This window comes from Protopterus annectens, chromosome 9.part0 (genome assembly GCF_019279795.1).
Source record: "Protopterus annectens isolate FY-2018-M chromosome 9.part0, PAN1.0, whole genome shotgun sequence".
In the NCBI taxonomy this organism is placed as follows: domain Eukaryota; kingdom Metazoa; phylum Chordata; order Ceratodontiformes; family Protopteridae; genus Protopterus; species Protopterus annectens.
The window spans coordinates 1272256537-1272274906 of record NC_056743.1 but is presented as its reverse complement, the minus strand read 5'-3'; the positions used below and the strand labels follow the sequence as shown (position 1 = coordinate 1272274906).

Here is an 18370-nt window from a genome sequence, read left to right as displayed (position 1 = left end):
ATTTCTCATTCAGGCTTTTTGTTTTGAGTTCACTTTTTCATGTGTGTCAAAACAAACTATTTCTAATTCCCATCATGGCAAGGAAATTCCTGTTATTCCCATCATGGCAAGGAAATTGGCTTTGGGTTTTCAGCCTGCACCAGGGGGGTTTCAAACTAGTTCTACTTGGATTGGGGGTGGCAACTAAGGATTGGTTTACCATCAGGCAGCTACAGAAAGCAGATCAGGTTTAAGGCCTCATTCCACTAGGCTTACTCACTCTATGGTTTTGCTTTTTTTTACACTGCTGTTTTGCTATTTTGGAGGCAGCCTTGGCAGCTCCTACCTATTTAGGTTTACTGCATCTCCACTTTGACTGCTTCAATTTCTAAGGAGCTGGTTTTGCCATGTGAGTGAACGATATACAGTTTTGTACCTACCATTCCTTGTAAGTTTATGTATCCATCTTTACTGCTGTCAAATTTTCCGCCCTTGCCTGGTCCTTCCCTCCCTTTGGAGGCGTATTGTGTGGGTTGGGTTGTTAATAGGTAAATTGTTTGTATTATTGTTGGTTTTTTTAGTGCTTGGTGGTTTGCTTTTTGCTTAACAGTATTTTAAAAGAAAAGGAAACTCCCAGCATCCTGGAAGAAAGCTGTGGTTGCAATATCTAAAGATGGTAAAGACCCTACAGACCCGCTTCATATAGGCCCATTTCAGTTTTAAACTATGATTAATAAAATATTTATGTCTATAATAGCTTAAAGAATGGCAAAGTTGTTGCCAAACTTGGTAAGTATGGATCATTGTGGTTTGTGGCGGGGAAGTAGACATTTGACAACATTAATAGAAATGATTATCCAGAGGGAAGCAGAATGTAAAGAATACTGCTGCTGTTGGTGGGTCTTGATGTGGAGAAAGCTTTCAACAAAGTAAGCTGGCATTTTATAAATAGTTCAATATATAAGCATTTGCATTCCCTGATGCAATAATAAGCTTAACTAGGAGGATATATGAGTGATCAAAGGCAAAAATTGAAATGGGAGTGTTCCTCTCTGATAAGTTGTCTGAACAGAGAAACCAGGCAGGTGTGTCCCCCCACCACATTTTTGAAATTATATTTAGAGCCACTTACAAAGAAAATAAGTGACTCAGAAACTCAAGGATGTAATTGGTATGATCAAGAAAAGTTGGCTTTATATGCAGACAGTGTTATTTTGTACTGGATAAAACCAGAAAAGGACATTTCATTGTTGTGGAACATAGTTTAAAGTCTTTTAGGACTATAAAATTAATGAAGACAAAACAAAGGCTGAAGCTGTAAACTACTTATCAACAAATGAATTGGCTCAGCACTACCCATATTTATAAGGACACAATAAAATTAAGTATTTAGGAATGAGTTAAAAGTATCCTGGTATGGCAGAGAAGGATATGTAGTACATGACCAAACAAAAGATGAAAAAACTAAGAAACTGAAAGTTCTTATTTATGGATATAGATAGCAAGATAAAAGCAGTAAAAATGTTTAGTCCCTTTAGTTTTGTATACAGGTCAGGCATATTTTTATTAACCAGTGTGTAAGTTATGGGTGTAACAGAGTAGAAGGATTTTATATGTGAGAGGATAGGGCAGGGGTCAAGTGGGACAACTTGATCCTTCCAATGGAACAAGGTGGTTTAGGATTACCTGATTTGTAGGTATGTTTTAAGGCTTGTATACATAACAAACAAAAAGCCATATCTCGAAGTGAAAAGGGATGATTTTGAAACGGGGAAATTCAAAAAAGGAGAGATTGAGATTTTGGATGCAGATCCTTACAGAGAATAACAGCCATACAGAATATTATATTCTTAAAGTAGCAGAAAGCATTCCAATAACTAAGCCAACGTGGGAATTAAGAATGGGGGGAGTCTGTTAATAAGCATGACTGTGATTAGGGGTATGGAGAATATGCAAGCAGAGTCTGGAATTTCCTGGAGAAAACAGGCAAAAGAACCAAGGTATTTGGAGCAATTAACTAGTGAAGGAAAGGTAACAGAATGGGAAGAGGCCAAGAAGACATTTGCACTGCAGGCTAGAGACGGATTGTCAGACTTTAAAAATTCTCAACAGTGTCTTCTGAAATATCAGGTGAGGAAATGGGTATTTAATTGTATACAATCTCATGGTGGCTAAAGACTTGCGACGTTCAGAGGTTTTTTTTTTTTTTTTTAGTTGGGATACAGACTGAATTGCCTAGACAATAGTAAAGCCTTGTTAAGTTTTAAGTTCGTTGGCTACCAAAAAAAGTAATTCTAGAAAATGAAAAGTCTAAGCCAACTGAAGTAGTGAATACTGTAGCAGAGAGAAAAAGACTGGAAGTGAGATCTTTAGAAAAGTGTAGGACCAGACTGCATAGAAAAAAAAGAAATTGTAGGAACAATACATGCATATTGTCCATGTTAATCCTTGGTTCCCTGTATCATGGTCAAGGTCACGATTACTATAGTGAGTTATAATTTGCAGCTACTTTTGTATTTACATTTTTGGCTCTTAAGTTTTTATTACTTCAGCCATTGCCCTCCCAACACCATTTTGACCCTTTTGTTCTTCCCATTGGGGCAAGATCTGGCCCATTCATTCCCTAGCCAGTGCGGGAACCCTTCAACCATTTTATTGACTATGCAAAAAGAGTCTTTAGGTCTAATCATTTCTCATCATTTGTAGAAGGCTGGCTGCAGCAGGACAGAATACACGTGAGAGGTCCCCATTCTGCTTCATTGCTCCCATCTTTGCAGCTGGTGTTAGACACTGCTAATGATCCATCTCATGACACTCCCGAAGAGCAGTCCTCTTCCTGTCCCCGAACTGCATCCTGGCATTGCTTAACATTTATCTGTCCACCCACTAGTTGATGGCACTCTAATACTTTCGTCCTTTGACTGACATCAGTGATGCAACAAGCACACAACTTCATTGACCCCAGGATGGGCAAGCTAATACCCATTCCCTTCTTACATCTCCACCCCTGTAGCCCTTCCAGAACCCAGGCTGTTTGGGTCCTAGTCATCTCATCACAGTATTCCTCTGTGCCACAGGGCCATGGGTCTTAGCTATGGTTTAAATCATTTTAATGGTGGTCTTTAAGCATTTCTGTTTGTATTGTCATAATCCTTTAATTGTTTTGCTATTTTGCAAAAATATTAGTGCACATCGTTTGTAAAAATATTAGTGCACAGGTTGCTTACATACCTTATTTTGCACTCTGTATATAAACTGTATATATTTAGTCGGACAGAAGAACTGTTTGTTTACATCATCCATCCTTCCATGTGGAGAAATTCTGGTTGGAAGACCCAAAAAAGAATTCAATTAGCATATAATAAGTAAGTAAGCCATGTAAATATCTGCATCAGTACATTACAGTGAGAGGCCTGCATTGGTATCTACAAGGGAGAAGGAAGCCGCTGACTAGAATTTCTTACTGTTAGTTGACATACAAGGGGGGTTAACCAAATGTTACAATTTACTGCTACATTGACTTCTTGAAGATCTGTTATGGTAAATGTACTTGCACATGCTGCTTTTTGCTAGTATGCATTTCAAGGGCCCAAGACATGTGTCCTTTCCATATCAAAGGATGTATTATTTCAGACTATTTACATGTATTGACGGTTAGTTGATGAGTGGTGGGTCTATTGTTTTTGAGTCGGTATCAGCACTTAAGCCGGGAAGTTGAGGGGCTTACATAATCGTCTGTAATTGTTTTTTTTTTCCACAGTCTCCACAATTTTCTTCTTGTTCTCCATATAAAATTCGTAACTTTTTTTTTTATAATTTATAACCGTGAACATTTGACAAAATGCTGAAACTGTGTACATGTTCAAGTAAATCGAACAAAAAATAGCAGCAGTTTAGCAGAACTGTGCAGTCAGGGTAAGGAAAGTCCAAGGGAAGTAGTTTTTCAATTGATTTATTTTATGCTTGGTTTTGTCACTTATGCTATGTTTTACAGCTTGATCGCTTGAATCCTGAATTAAAAGTCACAGTCAAAGAAATTTTCAGTGTAAAAAAATTAAACAGTAGATGTGAAACAAGGTAAAAATGTCCCATTCACATAGAAGAGGCTGTGAATACAAAGTTTTGTCATGTATAGGGTTGCCACCTTTTCAAATGGTCAAAGTGGGACATTTTCGGGACACACCAGATTTTACAGGCCGACACATACACACAGTCAGTACAAAGGATAGAACTTAACTTTTTCCTAAATAAAAGCTTATTCTTGTAGCAGTTTAGTTGCTTATTATGTTTCTTGTAACATTTAGGTATTTTAGATACAGAAATAACTATTTTATGCAACTATTACGTAAAATATGGGACATAATTATGTCCTACAATCTCAGGATATTTGCCCTTTTTAATATTTTTTGTCAGGACACAACTGCCCAAAGAGGGACTGTCCCTCTCGAAGTGGGACAGGTGGTAACCCTAGTCATTAACAAATGAGTTTCCCAGCCATTAATGGTTTGTCCTAAATATTAATTTAAATGCACAAGAGTTTTGAGACTTAACTGTTTAAAATGTTAAATACATTCAAGTGATTTGAATTCAGTGATTCCATGCAAGTGTAAGTGGCCATTCTTGTACGTACTGTATATTTATAAACACCAATCAACACCTTTACCAGTGACCATTTTCAGGAAGGTTTCTTCCTTATCAGTTTTTGGCAAGTTAAGTTCTTTGCATTTAAGGGGGGTTAAAATTACATTTTACTGCTTAAATGTATTGTGGTAGTGTCGATTCATTGATTGGTTTTTGTAAGTTCATTTACAGAAGAACAGGCTCAATGGTTAGGTCTCCACTATAAGTTGTTAAAGTGATGTACTTGAATGAATGCATAGTTTGTACATTTGTGTTGGTTTGTGTTGCACTGCTTGTGATGTTTAGTAGCCTTCAGCAGGTACTGTGTAAAACGTAGTCTGCCCTGCATAATGAAAGCATCTCTGTTTGGTAGCAGGTCTGTCTAGAAACTATATAATTAGCACAAGTTGCAACATAATGACAAACTTAAGTGGTAGAATTATGTGCTGTGGTCCATATTTTTTTGCAAAACATTTCTGCAGTTCTTGTTAAAATTTTCCACAGTTTTCTAGTTGCCGTGAATTTAGGTCTTTTAAGATATTCCACCCATGCTGCTAAGAAGACTTCAGTAGCAAGAACTGTATTTTTATTTGCACATAGCTAATATTATGATTATTTTTCTAATTTCCTACAGATCGGAAATAGTTGACTGTGAGAAGACCCCCTGGTGGATTCAGAATTGTGTCTCAAATCTAGATGCACCAGATGAAGACCGTTGCTTAGTAGGCAGTCTCAGTCAACATATCCTTACCAGTAAGGATTTATTTTCAGCTTTGAGTGTCATCAGTATTGTATAAATTATTTTTTACTCCATTCTCAGGACAGTAGCATGTGAGAGAACTACATGCAAACGGTTTATAAATGTAAACTTCAAGCTCCTGAACTACTATTGAATATTGTGGGATTGGGATGGATTGGAGGCTGCTGTGTAGTAATTCATTATGTGACAACACCAGGTAGAGATTGAGAATGATGATTGATGTAATCTTCCCTAATTTGCATGGTTGTTTACAGTTACACCTGCATGGAGGAATAGTGATATGGATGAGTACAAGCTATACTATTCTGCCCTCAGTATGTAGTGTCACTTGCAGTGAATACTGAGCTGTGATGTATTTGAGCATCTTCTTTAGGAAAGGTCATTGTAACAGTGAATCACTAGCACTTGTGTTTACCCATCTTTTGTGTCTTGTGATCTGGCCAGACCTTGCAAAGATGGGTGCTGCAAGATTTCCGTGTGTGTGTGTGTGTGTGTGTGTGTGTGTGTGTGTGTGTGTGTGTGTGTGTGTGTGTGTGTGTATTTCTGAAGAAGTCTTAAGAGGAAAGGACGGCACTTAATGTGTGTTTAAAGGTTTTTATATTTTATGCAGTCTCCGATTTTTCATCTGTTACACTCTGCCTTGTTCACCATGTCAGTGTCGTTTCTTTGTGACAGTGGTGACCTGCTCTGACTTGTTCACTGTGTCAGTATTGTTTCTTTGTGACAGAGTGGTGACCTGCCCATTTTTGGTTTCATATACATCTCCAACATCATCTCATGCTGTTGTCTTGCTCAGTAAGGCTGGTCATTTAGTTTTGCAATGAAGTGTGCTTTGTCTTGTAGTTTGTTGTGCACTTTTCCTATTATTTGACAAAAATGCAACTAAAAGTAGTGAGAATTTTTTGGCCATCAGATGAAGTAAGATTGTCATCTGCCCATGACTCTAGAGGGTATGCACAGTGCTTCTTTTGTTTACTGCCCAAGCATAGAGTCTTCATATATTGCTTGAATTTGAAAAGGTTGCCAGACTGAGACATTTAAAATCACTTATCAAGTTTAGTTACTTTAAAAGCATTAATTGAAGGAAAATTTAAAAAAATGAAATTATGCCAGTATTGAAATAGGAAGAGTAATGAGAGGAGAGAAAAAGATCACGAAAAGTCAAAAACAAGTTAACATATCTAAGAAAGAAATGGTAGGAAATGTTAAAAATGTAAGCCCTTTGCTGGCTTGGCAGCTCCATAAAAAAAGGGGGGGGGGTTCTTACCATAAGTCATAAGAATAGCCAAGAAAGTTCCTGACTCCATGCCTCAGACTTAAAAAAAATAAAAGCAGTACTTAAATTTGTACCTTCAGTGGAGCCTTCCCCTTCCAGAATAACATGGCAAATGGTGGAGAAAGCCAATGCAGAATACATGATAGTGGATAAACCTAAAATATTGGGCAAAGTCTCAAGGATGGTCCCATTGGCCCCAAGGACCTAGCCCAAGTCACTAGACCCCTACAAAATTAAACGGATATAGTCTCAGAGTGAGAAAGCACAAACATAGGGCTGACAAAGCCAATAATTCTGAAGAAGTTTCTCCTCTCAGCAAACAACTTAACATCATGTCTTTCTTTGGAGGTAATGGGGTTTCAGGTATGTGTGGTACTGTCAAGTTTATTGTATGGATTACACGATTAATATGATTTAATATTGTAATTTATCCTCCCTTTCATTCAGTAGTAGTATGTGGTTGCAGCTTAGTATGAGGAAATGAAAGGGCCGTAGTTGATTTTGCAGCTGTTGACATACTTTTGTGTATTTGTGTGTGTGTATATGTCTATAATGGGTAGCGCTTTACAAAACGTGATTGTCTGAATTGGGGTTAACACTCAATGTCAAGGCAACTTCTTATAACCAGAAAGAAATTAAACTTTTAATTTGTTTCATACAAGATATGCAGGTCTTTGTTAGGCAACTACTTGTACATTTTTACAGGACTAAGTCTTTGCTTACTAGTGTAATGGTGCCGTCAAGTCAGCGTATAGATTAGACTTGTGACCTCTTTTATATGTGTTTTCTTATGTGTGATGATTGGGTAGGATTTCCTGCCTGTTACAGACGCTTTGTGTTATCTTAACATGCATTTGCTAGCTTGGAAGCTGAGGGAATTATTGTCAGTAGCAATTATTATGTGTGTGCTTACTATTCAGATGCTCCCAGTAGTCTGGTCATAGCTCTGAGCCTTGCACCACCAAAATGAGGAATACCAGCCCCCATAATGTGGAACATATTGGGAAAATGTGGAACATATACTGACAACTTACTAACAGTTTCATGTAGGAAGGTCATAGGATGGTTAAAATATGCTAGTCTTACTTATAAAATGGATCATTTAATGAATTAATCATGGTTATCAGTTGGTTTCTAACACAAAATGTGTGACTGACCTTTTCAGTGTGCAACTTCTAGCATCATGAACTTTTTAAGACCCCAGATGAGGTATACTTCAGAAGTATGTGTGGTATTTAATTTAAAATTACCCCATTTTAGATGCATTTTTTTTTTTTGTAGAACATGCATATAGGGTTTGTTTGTTTGTGGTTTTAATTTCTGTATTTTATACTGTTTTAGAACAAATATTAATGTCTGTAGATGGAAATTGTTTGCCTCTTATTTAAACTGAAGTTTAGTATAATGATTGCTTGTTAGTACATTGGCTTACAGAGCTGATAGAACATGTCCCCAAAAGTGATCTAATATGTAATAACATTACAATCATATAAAATAAAATATTGTGCTGTGTTTGCTATACAAAGGAAGTGGATGAAAGAGGAGTCTGTCTTGTGATCGAGCAGTATTTGCTTAGGTTCGAAGTTTTATATAAAATAATTTTCTTGGGTGGCGAAAGCCAGGGTACATTTTTGGCTAGGCTTATATAGGCCCTAGGGCCAATAGCCTAGTACCTACCTATGAACCTATGAGTGACTGTTCAGAGCAGCACAAGTGCATTGACCACATTATTCTGTCTTGTGCTTTGCACATAACCGTTGTCGTTGGGGCTAGGGTTAGGCACTGTCCGAACTGATAATTGCAAAAATAAGAATTTAGTGATGATGGTCCTATGTTTATTTTAATTACAACATTTTGAGTTCTTTTTATTTCGGCTTTTGTTTGTGTTTTTCAGTTATATTGGTTGCATTTGCTCATAACTTTGTATAGGTTGCTGCCACCGTTCCAGATGTCCATAGTGGAGACATTGTTTAGTGCATTGCAAGACTTATTGGACAAACAGTGACCCCACTCCTGTGCAAGTCAGCACTCTCTTTTTTTTTTTCATTAAAATAGCAGGATGTGGTATTCCGTGCCCTCCTCCCCAGACCCCACCTATCCAAAGCAGGGCTGCCTTAGAAAAAATAAAGAACTGCCTTTCAGAACTGTCTATGTTTTCAATATTCTAGTTTTGCTGATTTAATTATTTAGTCATTTCCTTATATTTCCATCTTGGTAAGTGATCCTACCTCCCTAAACCATGGATCTGAAGTAGTTACTTCATTTGATCTGCAACCTGTGGGTAGTCGGATCCGACCTCGGATCCGAACCGGCAGCTTTCCAAGATCCGAGCTCTTAGCTCCTCCCCCCTACCCATAATCCCTTGCTACCAACCACATTACCTCAGATCGTTTTTTGCCGCGGCTAAAGACAGTTGCTTCTTAGTGAAGAGCTCCTGGCCTGGTGAGATTGTTCTATTTATAGGCTTTTTTTTCTTGTTTAAAATTGTGTGTGTGTGTTTTAAAAAACCCTTTAAAACCCTTTAAAAAAAAAAAAAAAAACTAACTAATCTTCCCTTAGTTTAACTTTATCTCTCCCCCTCCCCCCCTAGTGTTTGTGTGTGTGTGTGTGTGTGTGTGTGTGTGTGTGTGTGTGTGTGTGTGTGTGTGTGTGTGTGTGTGTGTGTGTGTGTGAGAGAGAGAACTTTATGGCTGAATCTAAGGTCATATTTTCAAAATGTACCGAGTGTGGCCACAAGCTTTCCCCAGCTGATGGCCACACTCAGTGCGTTTTGTGCCTGGGGGCAGCTCATCTGTCAGAGGCCTGCCAGATATGTGCGGCCTTCAACCCTCCGGCACTCGGGGACAGGAAGAACAAGCTGATCCTGGCGGGAAAACTCCCCCAGGAATCGGCTTCTTCTTCCTCTCCCAGCCGGGTTCAAGCTACTAATGTAGCTTTGGCGCCGGCTACTCCCTTAGCTGTACCCGGGACTCAACCTCCCTTATCGGGTACCAGCTCTGTGGAGTCTAGTGCTTCTTCTCACAGGGAGAAGAAGCACAAAGACAGAGAGGGTCACAGTTCTAAAAGGCGGGCCGAGTCTCATCCCTCGGCTCCGCCTGAAACAAATTCTGAAGTCCCCAGTGAGGGTCTCTGGATCCTCATCCTCTTGGCTCCGTTCACCTTCTTTTTCTCCGGAGCCGGAGGAGGAGGATAGGTCTCCCTCATGGTCTTCGAGGCGGCCCTCCTGGCCTGCCTCGACTGCCTCTTCGCGGTCTACAAGAAGCATCTCCGAAGCAGACATATCGGATGATGCGAAGATGTTTACAGACCCAGATGCAGATGGGGATGCTCTTGCCTCCCCCCCCCCTTTGGGAGGGAGTGCAGCCCCCATTTTTGCCCCGATCGCTCCTTTTCCGACCCGTTTTTGGGTCTCGGAGTTGTCTGATCCAGGCCCTTTCGGACCCGGGGATACGTCGGCGCCAATAGCGATTGTGTCTTCGCCGACTATACCTTCGAGCTTGTCGGATCCAAGCTCTCGGGGGCGAGGGTTGAGCATCGGATCCAAGGGGGTGGTTGTGTCTTCGGCGCCGATTGGGTCAGAGCACACCACTACCTCAGATCCGATTGCGTCGGCTCCGACCCCGATCCTATCCTCGGAGCCGAGGAGGTTACTTTCTCTGGCTGGAGACAGTGAATCTCCCTTGGCTTTTGAGGTAGTGGAGAGGGTACTGTCGAGGTCATCCAGGTCCCCGACCGGGCCTTCGGATCCACCTGTACCCCCACTGTATCAGGGTCTGTCTTCGATCATCCGTCCATCTGGACAGCCTGCCCAAAGCCTCCAGTTGGTTCCTATGGAGGAACACCACCCTGCAGACGAGCCCTCTTCGGACAGTCCCACCGAAGAGGCGCCTCGGAAGCATCAGTGCAAAAGGAGGCACCTGGACTCCCCAGAGTCCATTAACCCAGATACAGATTTGGATGATACGGAGGGCTCCCCAAGGTCACCCCCTGAATGTTGCGTATAAGAGGGGGGTGGTCTGCCCAAAAGCCCTCCCTGGACGAGTCTGTTTTTCTGGAGGCCTTTGAGGCAGGCCCATCTGCCTCCTGGGTGTCCCCCCAGCCGTCCCCTTGGTGGATTTAATTACCACCAGGGCTTGGAAGGAGCCCGACACCATGGAGCCTATCCCTAGACGCCCAGACAAGGTCCTCAGCCCTCCCTCTGATAGACCTTCTTGGTCCAAAGGCGCGCCGGTTGATGCTATGTTGGTGGCGGCGGCCACTAGGAACGAACTTGCCCAAGAAAGTTCTTCGGTCCATCCGCCGGACAAGGAGTCCCAGGCATTGGACCGTATTGGGAAGCGGATGTTTGCTTCAGCGACCTTTGCCATAAGGTCGCTGAACTACATGGCACACATTAGGCTACAGCGTGACTTAATTAAAGAATACGCTGCAGCCCCTCCAGAGTCCATCTCGGTCCCAGACAAAAAGGTTTTTGAGACTTGAATGGCCACTCTAAAGTCCATATCAAACACATCTATGCGGCTTCTTTCCCATGCCACGGAAGGGGCCGCTAGAGCTAGCGGAGCTGGAGTGGTCTTGCGACGTCACTCCTGGCTCCGCCTTTGCGACTTCACAGAACCCTTTAAGGCGTCCTTCGCGAACGCCCCTTATGACGGTTCGGCCTTATTTGGCGACACGCTGGTCCTAAGCGAAAAGGATGGGAAGACGCTGTCGGCCGTCGGAGTCCGCTTCTCTAGCCCCCAAAGATCCTTCTCCAGGAATCAGAGGGGGCAAAAGAAGCTGTGGTTCCGTAAATCTCAGCAATCCCATCCTGCTGCGGACAACTCGTCCTCTAGAGGCAGAGGAGGACAAGGTGGACGCCGGCCCAGAGGCAGAGGGGGGCCGCGTAACTTCGGGTCTAGAGAACCTTTCTCGGACAGACCCGCGCAACAGCCCTGAGGGCTTGCCCGACTGTCCCTCTCTGGAGGCAGTCGGGGGGGGGCGATTATCGGAGCACCTGTCAAACTGGGAGTCCATTACAAAGGATCGATGGGTGCTCCGGATTATATCCAAAGGTTACACAATACCGTTTACCCCCCAAACCCAAACGTCTCCCCGATGTTCCACCCCATCAGAGGGAGTCAGCAGCTCTGGAAATTTCAGAGTTGCTAAGAAAAAGAGCCATCCAGCCCGTCCCCCCAGATCAGTCCGGGTTGGGTTATTACTCCAGGTTCTTCTTGGTGCCAAAGAAAACGGGGGACCTCAGACCCATCCTAGACCTCTCGTCCCTGAACCTGTTCATACCCAAGGAAAATTTCCGGATGGTCACTCTCCAGTCTATTCTCCCCCTAATGCGGGAGAACGACTGGATGTGCTCGTTAGACCTCAGAGATGCGTACTACCATATACTAATGGACAGACGATCCAGGAGGTTCCTCCGCTTCCAGCTAGAAGCCAGTCATTATCAGTTCAGGGTGCTTCCATTTGGCCTAACCTCAGCCCCCAGAGTGTTTACCAAAGTCATGGCAGTGGTTGCAGCCCACCTGAGACTCCAGGGCATTCAGGTGTTCCCTTACCTAGACGACTGGCTCCTCACCGCCCCCAACAGGCATCTACTGGTTGTGGCGAGAGATTACACCCTCTCTCTGTTCCGTCATTTGGGCATTTCAGTGAATCTAAAGAAATCCTGCCTGTGCCCCACTCAAGCCCTGGAATTCATAGGGGCCAGGTTGGATACTCGGATCTCCAGAGTGGTTCTTACATCGGTCAGGCTGAAAAATTTGTATCTCCAAGTCTCAGACATTCTTCGGAGCCCCACTCCTACAGCAGAATTAGTCCTGAGGGCGCTAGGGTCTATGTCAGCAGCGATCGGCCTATCTCTACATGCCCGTCTGCGAGTGTTAGTGGACTCTCCAGGTCCAATGGTCACTATCGGTCCATCCCTTAGACATGCCGATTCCCCTGAGCAGGGCATGCAGGGACTCCCTTCTTTGGTGGTTACAGGCTCAGGAACTCAAAGTGATTCCCCCAGTCAAAGCCACGTTGACCACGGACGCTTCTTGCCTCGGGTGGGGCGGGCATTATGCAGGCAAGTCCGTCCAAGGCACGTGGACTCCCCTAGAGACTGCATTGCATATCAACATCCTAGAGATGAGGGCAGTGCTTTTGGCGTTGCAAGCTCTTAATCACCTTCTTCCTCTGGGGACTATTGCAATCCAGACGGACAACATGTCCGTTGTCTGGTATATAAACAAACAGGGAGGGACCAGATCTTACCCCCTGTGTCGAGAAGCCATGAGAGTGTGGGAATGGGCGATTTCCACCAACCGCTTTCTGATAGCTACGCACATTCCGGGACGGTCCAACATATTAGCGGACAAGTTAAGTCTGGTATTCCTCAGCCCTTACGAGTGGTCTCTGAATCCTTCTGTCGCGAAGATATTCCTCAAGTGGGGTCAACCTCGCTGCGACCTTTTCGCTTCTCCCCTAAACACAAAATGCAGCGATTACTTCGCGATAGTTCCCCCCAGAGGGGAATACCCCAGGGACGCTCTGGCTCATGCTTGGCCGCCCGGTCTCTTTTATGCATATCCTCCTCTTCCTCTGATGATGAAATTCATCCAGAAAGCCTGTCGGTTGGGGAGCAGAGTAATTCTCATAGCCCCATTCTGGCCTCGACAAATCTGGTTCCCCTTTCTGCAGTCTCACAGTGTGGCTCCCCCATGGATTCTGGACCCCAGACCAGACCTAATCTCGCATCCAACGAGATGCCACACTCCGAACCTGGTCAATCTCCGGCTTACGGCTTGGTTGATCCAGTTCCATTAATGGCTAGGACTCCCGGTATCTCGTCCCCTGTTAAGGCCATTCTGGTGGCAGCTCATAAGCCATCCACCAGAAAGCTCTACAACAGTAAATGGAAACGCTTTTCCATCTGGGCAAAGGAGAAGGAATTGGATCCCTTTACGGTTCCTATTCCCACTATCCTGGACTTCCTGTCCTTTCTTTTTAGACAAGGAGCTAGTGCGTCAACCGTTAAGGTCCAGCTAGCAGCCATCTCTCGTTATCACGTGGGGGATGGCGTAGATTCCTTGGCGTCAGCAAAAATATGCAAGACCTTCTTAAAAGGCGTGTTTCTCTTAAAGCCCCCTATTAAGCCGGCAGTTTCTCCATGGGATCTTAACTTGATCTTACAAGCATTAACAAGACCACCTTTCGAGCCGGCGGCCTCAGTGCCATTGAAATTCTTATCTTGGAAAACGGCCTTTTTGGTCGCTATTACTTCAGCCAAACGAGTCTCAGAATTACAAGCTCTGTGCATTAAGCATCCATACCTTATTTTTCACAAGGACAGAGTGGCCCTCAGGACTAATCCTTCCTTTCTGCCTAAGGTAGCCACAGAGGCTAACATTAATCAGTCTATTAATCTTCCTGTTTTCTTTCAGAATTTCCAAAACAAGGGTGAATACACATTGCACAAATTGTATGTACACAGACAACTAAGTTTTTACTTGCATAGGACTAAAGATTTTCGCAAGTCAGACCAGTTGTTTGTTTCTTATGGCTAAGTCAGCCATGGGCAAACCAATTTCTAAGGTGACAGTGACAAATTGGATCTCTCAGTGTATTAGACAGGGATACACTTCATCTGGGAAGCCAGCTCTGGTTGGTGTGCGTGCGTATTCTACTAGATCTGTGGCTACTTCGACGGCTTTTTGGTCTAGAGTTCCGGTAGACGATATTTGTTCAGCAGCTACCTGGTCCTCTTCCCACACTGGACATGATTTCCAGAAGTAGGGCTTCCTTTGGCTCTGCGGTGCTTCGGAATATCCTTCCGTAGGGACCATCCAGGGTCTTAGGTAAGCTGGGGACTCTGTCCCACAGGTTGCAGATCAAATGAAGTAACTACTTCAGATAAAGAAGTTATGTACTCACCATAACGTTCCATCTGAGTAGATACTTCATTTGTCTGCAACCGACCCCCCCCCTGCCATCCCCCGAACCTCGGTAAGGTATTGTTACTTTGGAGATTTTTCTCCGTCTTTAGCCTATAGGGCAAAATAACCAATCTGAGGTAATGTGGTTGGTAGCAAGGGATTATGGGTAGGGGGAGGAGTTAGGAGCTCGGATCTTGGAGCTTGGAAAGCTGCCGGTTCGGATCCGAGGTCGGATCCGACTACCCACAGGTTGCAGACAAATGAAGTATCTACTCAGATGGAACGTTATGGTGAGTACATAACTTCTTTTTTCCCATTTTTGGATGGTATCTGTTGCAGTCACGTCACTGAACCTGTAAATGCGAGAAACTTGGACCAACTAAGATAGTGGTTGGGGGAGGGCAAAGGCCAGATAATAGGGAGAGTTTTGAATGGTTTGAGAGGTTGGCATATTGAGTAAGTTGTTTAACTTACAGATACAAGGTACGGAGTTTGATTCTGACATGCGGTCATTGGCTAGGCTTAAAATAACCCACAAGGGCAGTTACCTGATACTAACCAATGAACCTAAATGTAGCTTTTATTGAATATAATGCCCCTATTTGTATGTATATGTCCAGACATATGCAACAACTGGAATGCCAACAGATATACCCTACTAGAAGGATACAAAGCTTTGACAACCTGTTCTACATGGTCAGACACAAAACCTTATGACTGTACTCCATATCCTACAGACTGCTATGAGGTAGCGTGTGTTTGGTATATAAGGCAACTTCTGACCCATTACCAACAGATTTACTGCATGTCAGCAAGTCTCTTTGGATGTCCACTTTATGGGCTTTGTTGAAAAGCTCTCCTTTTTTGATGTCTAGAAAGCATGGACCTTCTAAGTGTGCTTTTGGCCATCAAAAAAGTTAAGAATCACTACAAGAGGTGCATATTTTGTCTCTGTCTAAGGCCAGCTCATAATACTGGGATTGTGGTACCAACACTTCAGTCTTGTGATGTGTAGTTATTTTAGGGTAAAGTTCAAAGCTTTTATTAATATACATTGCTGTACAATGTTGAAGGGAGCTCAGTGCTGGGACTAGCCACATGACTTGTTTTGTAGTCCTAGGTAAAGGCATAAAAGGCAATTATGTAAGAATAGCTAAGCACATAGAACTGCATAGCCCCAAGAATAATGTTTTTTTATTCCTCAACTGACCATCCAGCCTTAACCCGTGACTGCTCTGTCAACCCACTCATTCCAGGCAACAGCCCTATTGTCCATCTGGACCCCTTGTTACTTATGGTAACAATCGAGTTAGCCTGGACTAAGAGCCATCATCTGTGCAATATGGATTGGGATTTTTGTTTTAAGCCCTAGGATCACCTGCATATAGTTCTACTGGGCTGACATAATAAGCATACTCACCTCCACTTGTTACCAAAAGGCTCTGCTCCCCTTCTATACAGCACCTCCATGTAATCTGCATTTTCTACTGAGGGGGGGATGTTTCCTTTTGGTTCTTGTGCATACGTGGACTTTAATTTTTCTGTTTGGTTTCAAATTAAAAGGCCAGCGTAGTGCACCTTGAGTACTGCAGTCTTGTGAATATAAATTTTCTTTCTTTTTTTCATAAGTGGTCACATGGCAAATGATGTTCTTCATCTCACATTGCTGCAGTCATAACCTGTGGGTAGTCCGCTGTCCTCAGTCGGCCCGAATACCAAAGTATTAGGCTGGTGTCGGTCATGGGCGCTCAGATCTGACATCAGTGCGCCATGGTATTAAAGCGCATGACCGACGTCATATCCCCAGTCTTTTTTGCCGCATGGTCCGAAGCAGAAGCGGCGTTTGCAAGTGCCGTTCGGCATTCTGAAATTTTCGTATTCTGAGTTTCAGACCGAAACCAAGTTGGGCTAAGTACCCCGTTGGGGAATATTTTTGTTTTTTCTTGCCTCAGTTAATTCCGGATGTCAGAAAAAGTGAATAATTGTATTTCTTGTGGGAAACAGATACCGCATAGGGATTACCACTCTCTCTGTATTCCTTGTTTGGGGCCTGAGCACGACGTAGTCGGGTGTCGCTTTTGTGCTAGATTTAATAAGCGCACCATTAAAAGTAGGTTAGATTGCGCTAGGCTTGTCTTCGGTAAGCGGTGTAATTACAATATGCCGTCGGATCCTCCGACGCCCGCTACCGCTAAGAAGCGCAAGGAAAAATCGTTAAGGTCCAAGCAGGATGAGTTGTCCGTTCCGGACGCCGGTTCTTTAGAAACTACGGTGGAATCTGTAGATCCAGCCGAGGTTTCAGTTGAGTCTCAGGGGGAACCGTTGATTTTGCAAGATGTGGCCTCTCAGGAGTCAGGTCAGGCTGAGGGGGCCTCTCAGGTTGCTGTACTCCCTTCTTTGCCTAAGGTGGTTAGGCCTTCTCCTTCTGTCTCTAAGGTACCTTCCAAGGTCAGGCCTGGTTTGCCTTCCACAGGTGTCAGTCCTAGTTCTGCAGGTTCTGTGCCTAAAAAACACATGCTTAAAATGGCAGAAGATTTGATTTCCTTAATCAGGGGTTCTATGCCCCCTCCAGATAAGAGGCCTAGGGTGGAGCCAGAGGTGGAAAGTTTGGAACAGGCTTCAGATTACTCAGAGTCTTCGGCTGAAGACATTCAGGATTTTCCTCCTTATTCTGATTCAGACGCAGAGGATTCCTGTCCTTCTGCTTCTCCTCCAGAGGATTTTTCTTTTTCAGAAACCCTGCATTCTATGAGGGAGCATTTTAAATGGGAAGGTCAGGATTTCTCAGATTCCCAAAAGAGGCTTAGGGAATTTTTGTTTTTACCACAACATCGGCCTTTGGCTATACCTCCTGTTTTGGATGTTGTTCAGGATGTTTTCTCTGAGGCTTCTCTTAATCCAGACTCTTTGCCTCCTGCGCCCCTTAAGCCAGATAGGTATTACAGAGTGCCAGAGGCTCATAAATATCTGTATAAGAGCCCAAGGGCTGACCCAGAAACTATTAGCCAGGGACCTAAGGGTGTCAGGGCTTCTGTTGTAAAGAATCCAGTTCCTATGGATAAAGATTCTAGAGCTTTGGATAGGTGGGGTAAAAAAGTGTATACCTCTTCCACTCTAGCAATGAGGGCTTTGAATTGCCAGTTTCATATGTTGAAGTACCAGAATTTTCTCCTTACTCAGTTGAAATCTAAGGTAGATGCTTTGGCAGAGGGCATAGAGTGTAAGGAATTACAGGATTTGGTTCATGCCTCTGATCAGGTGGGTAAGCATTCTTTGCAGTGTGGTTTCAATGCTTTACAGGCTTCTTCCAGGGTGGCTGCCACTGGATCAGTTATTCGCAGGCACGCCTGGCTTAAGGATCAGAACTTATCAGAGTATGTTAAAGCTAGAATTTTGGATGCTCCTTTGCAGTCTGAAGTTTTGTTTGGTACTCCTGTGGAGTCTGTCTTAAAGAAACTGGAAGACAAGGCTAAGTCTATGCAGACTGTTAAAGATTTTTTGCAGGTGCAGCCCCCCTAAGTTTAGCAGGAATTGGCCTACGAAGGGATAGGCTTACCCTTCTTCTGATTTACAGTCTAGGGGCAGAGCTCCGGGTTCTTTCAGGCCTAGAAGGTGGAGTTCCCCTGCACAATCTACAGGTGAGGGCAGGGGCCAGTCCTTTCGTAAACAGGCCCAATGACCTGCATCTTCAGCTGCCAGATCCTTCCTGTCTGGCAGCTCCTTTGGGAGGAAAGTTGGCACTCTTCAAGCAAAACTGGCTTTTAGTCACCCAGGACAAATGGGTGTTGGACATTATAGACCGAGGTTACAAGTTTTATT

At 43.5% G+C, this 18370-nt stretch overlaps 1 protein-coding gene across 1 annotated transcript in view; it reads left to right on the top strand.

Annotated features, from left to right (window-relative positions):
* The window catches only part of LOC122810654 (glycerol-3-phosphate acyltransferase 2, mitochondrial-like), a 938290-nt gene that overhangs the window by 60139 nt on the left and 859781 nt on the right, over positions 1-18370 (top strand). Inside the window, exon 4 of the mRNA XM_044082227.1 lies at positions 5234-5352. Coding sequence (XP_043938162.1) covers positions 5234-5352 — 119 coding nt within the window. The remainder of the gene's footprint in view (positions 1-5233; positions 5353-18370) is intronic.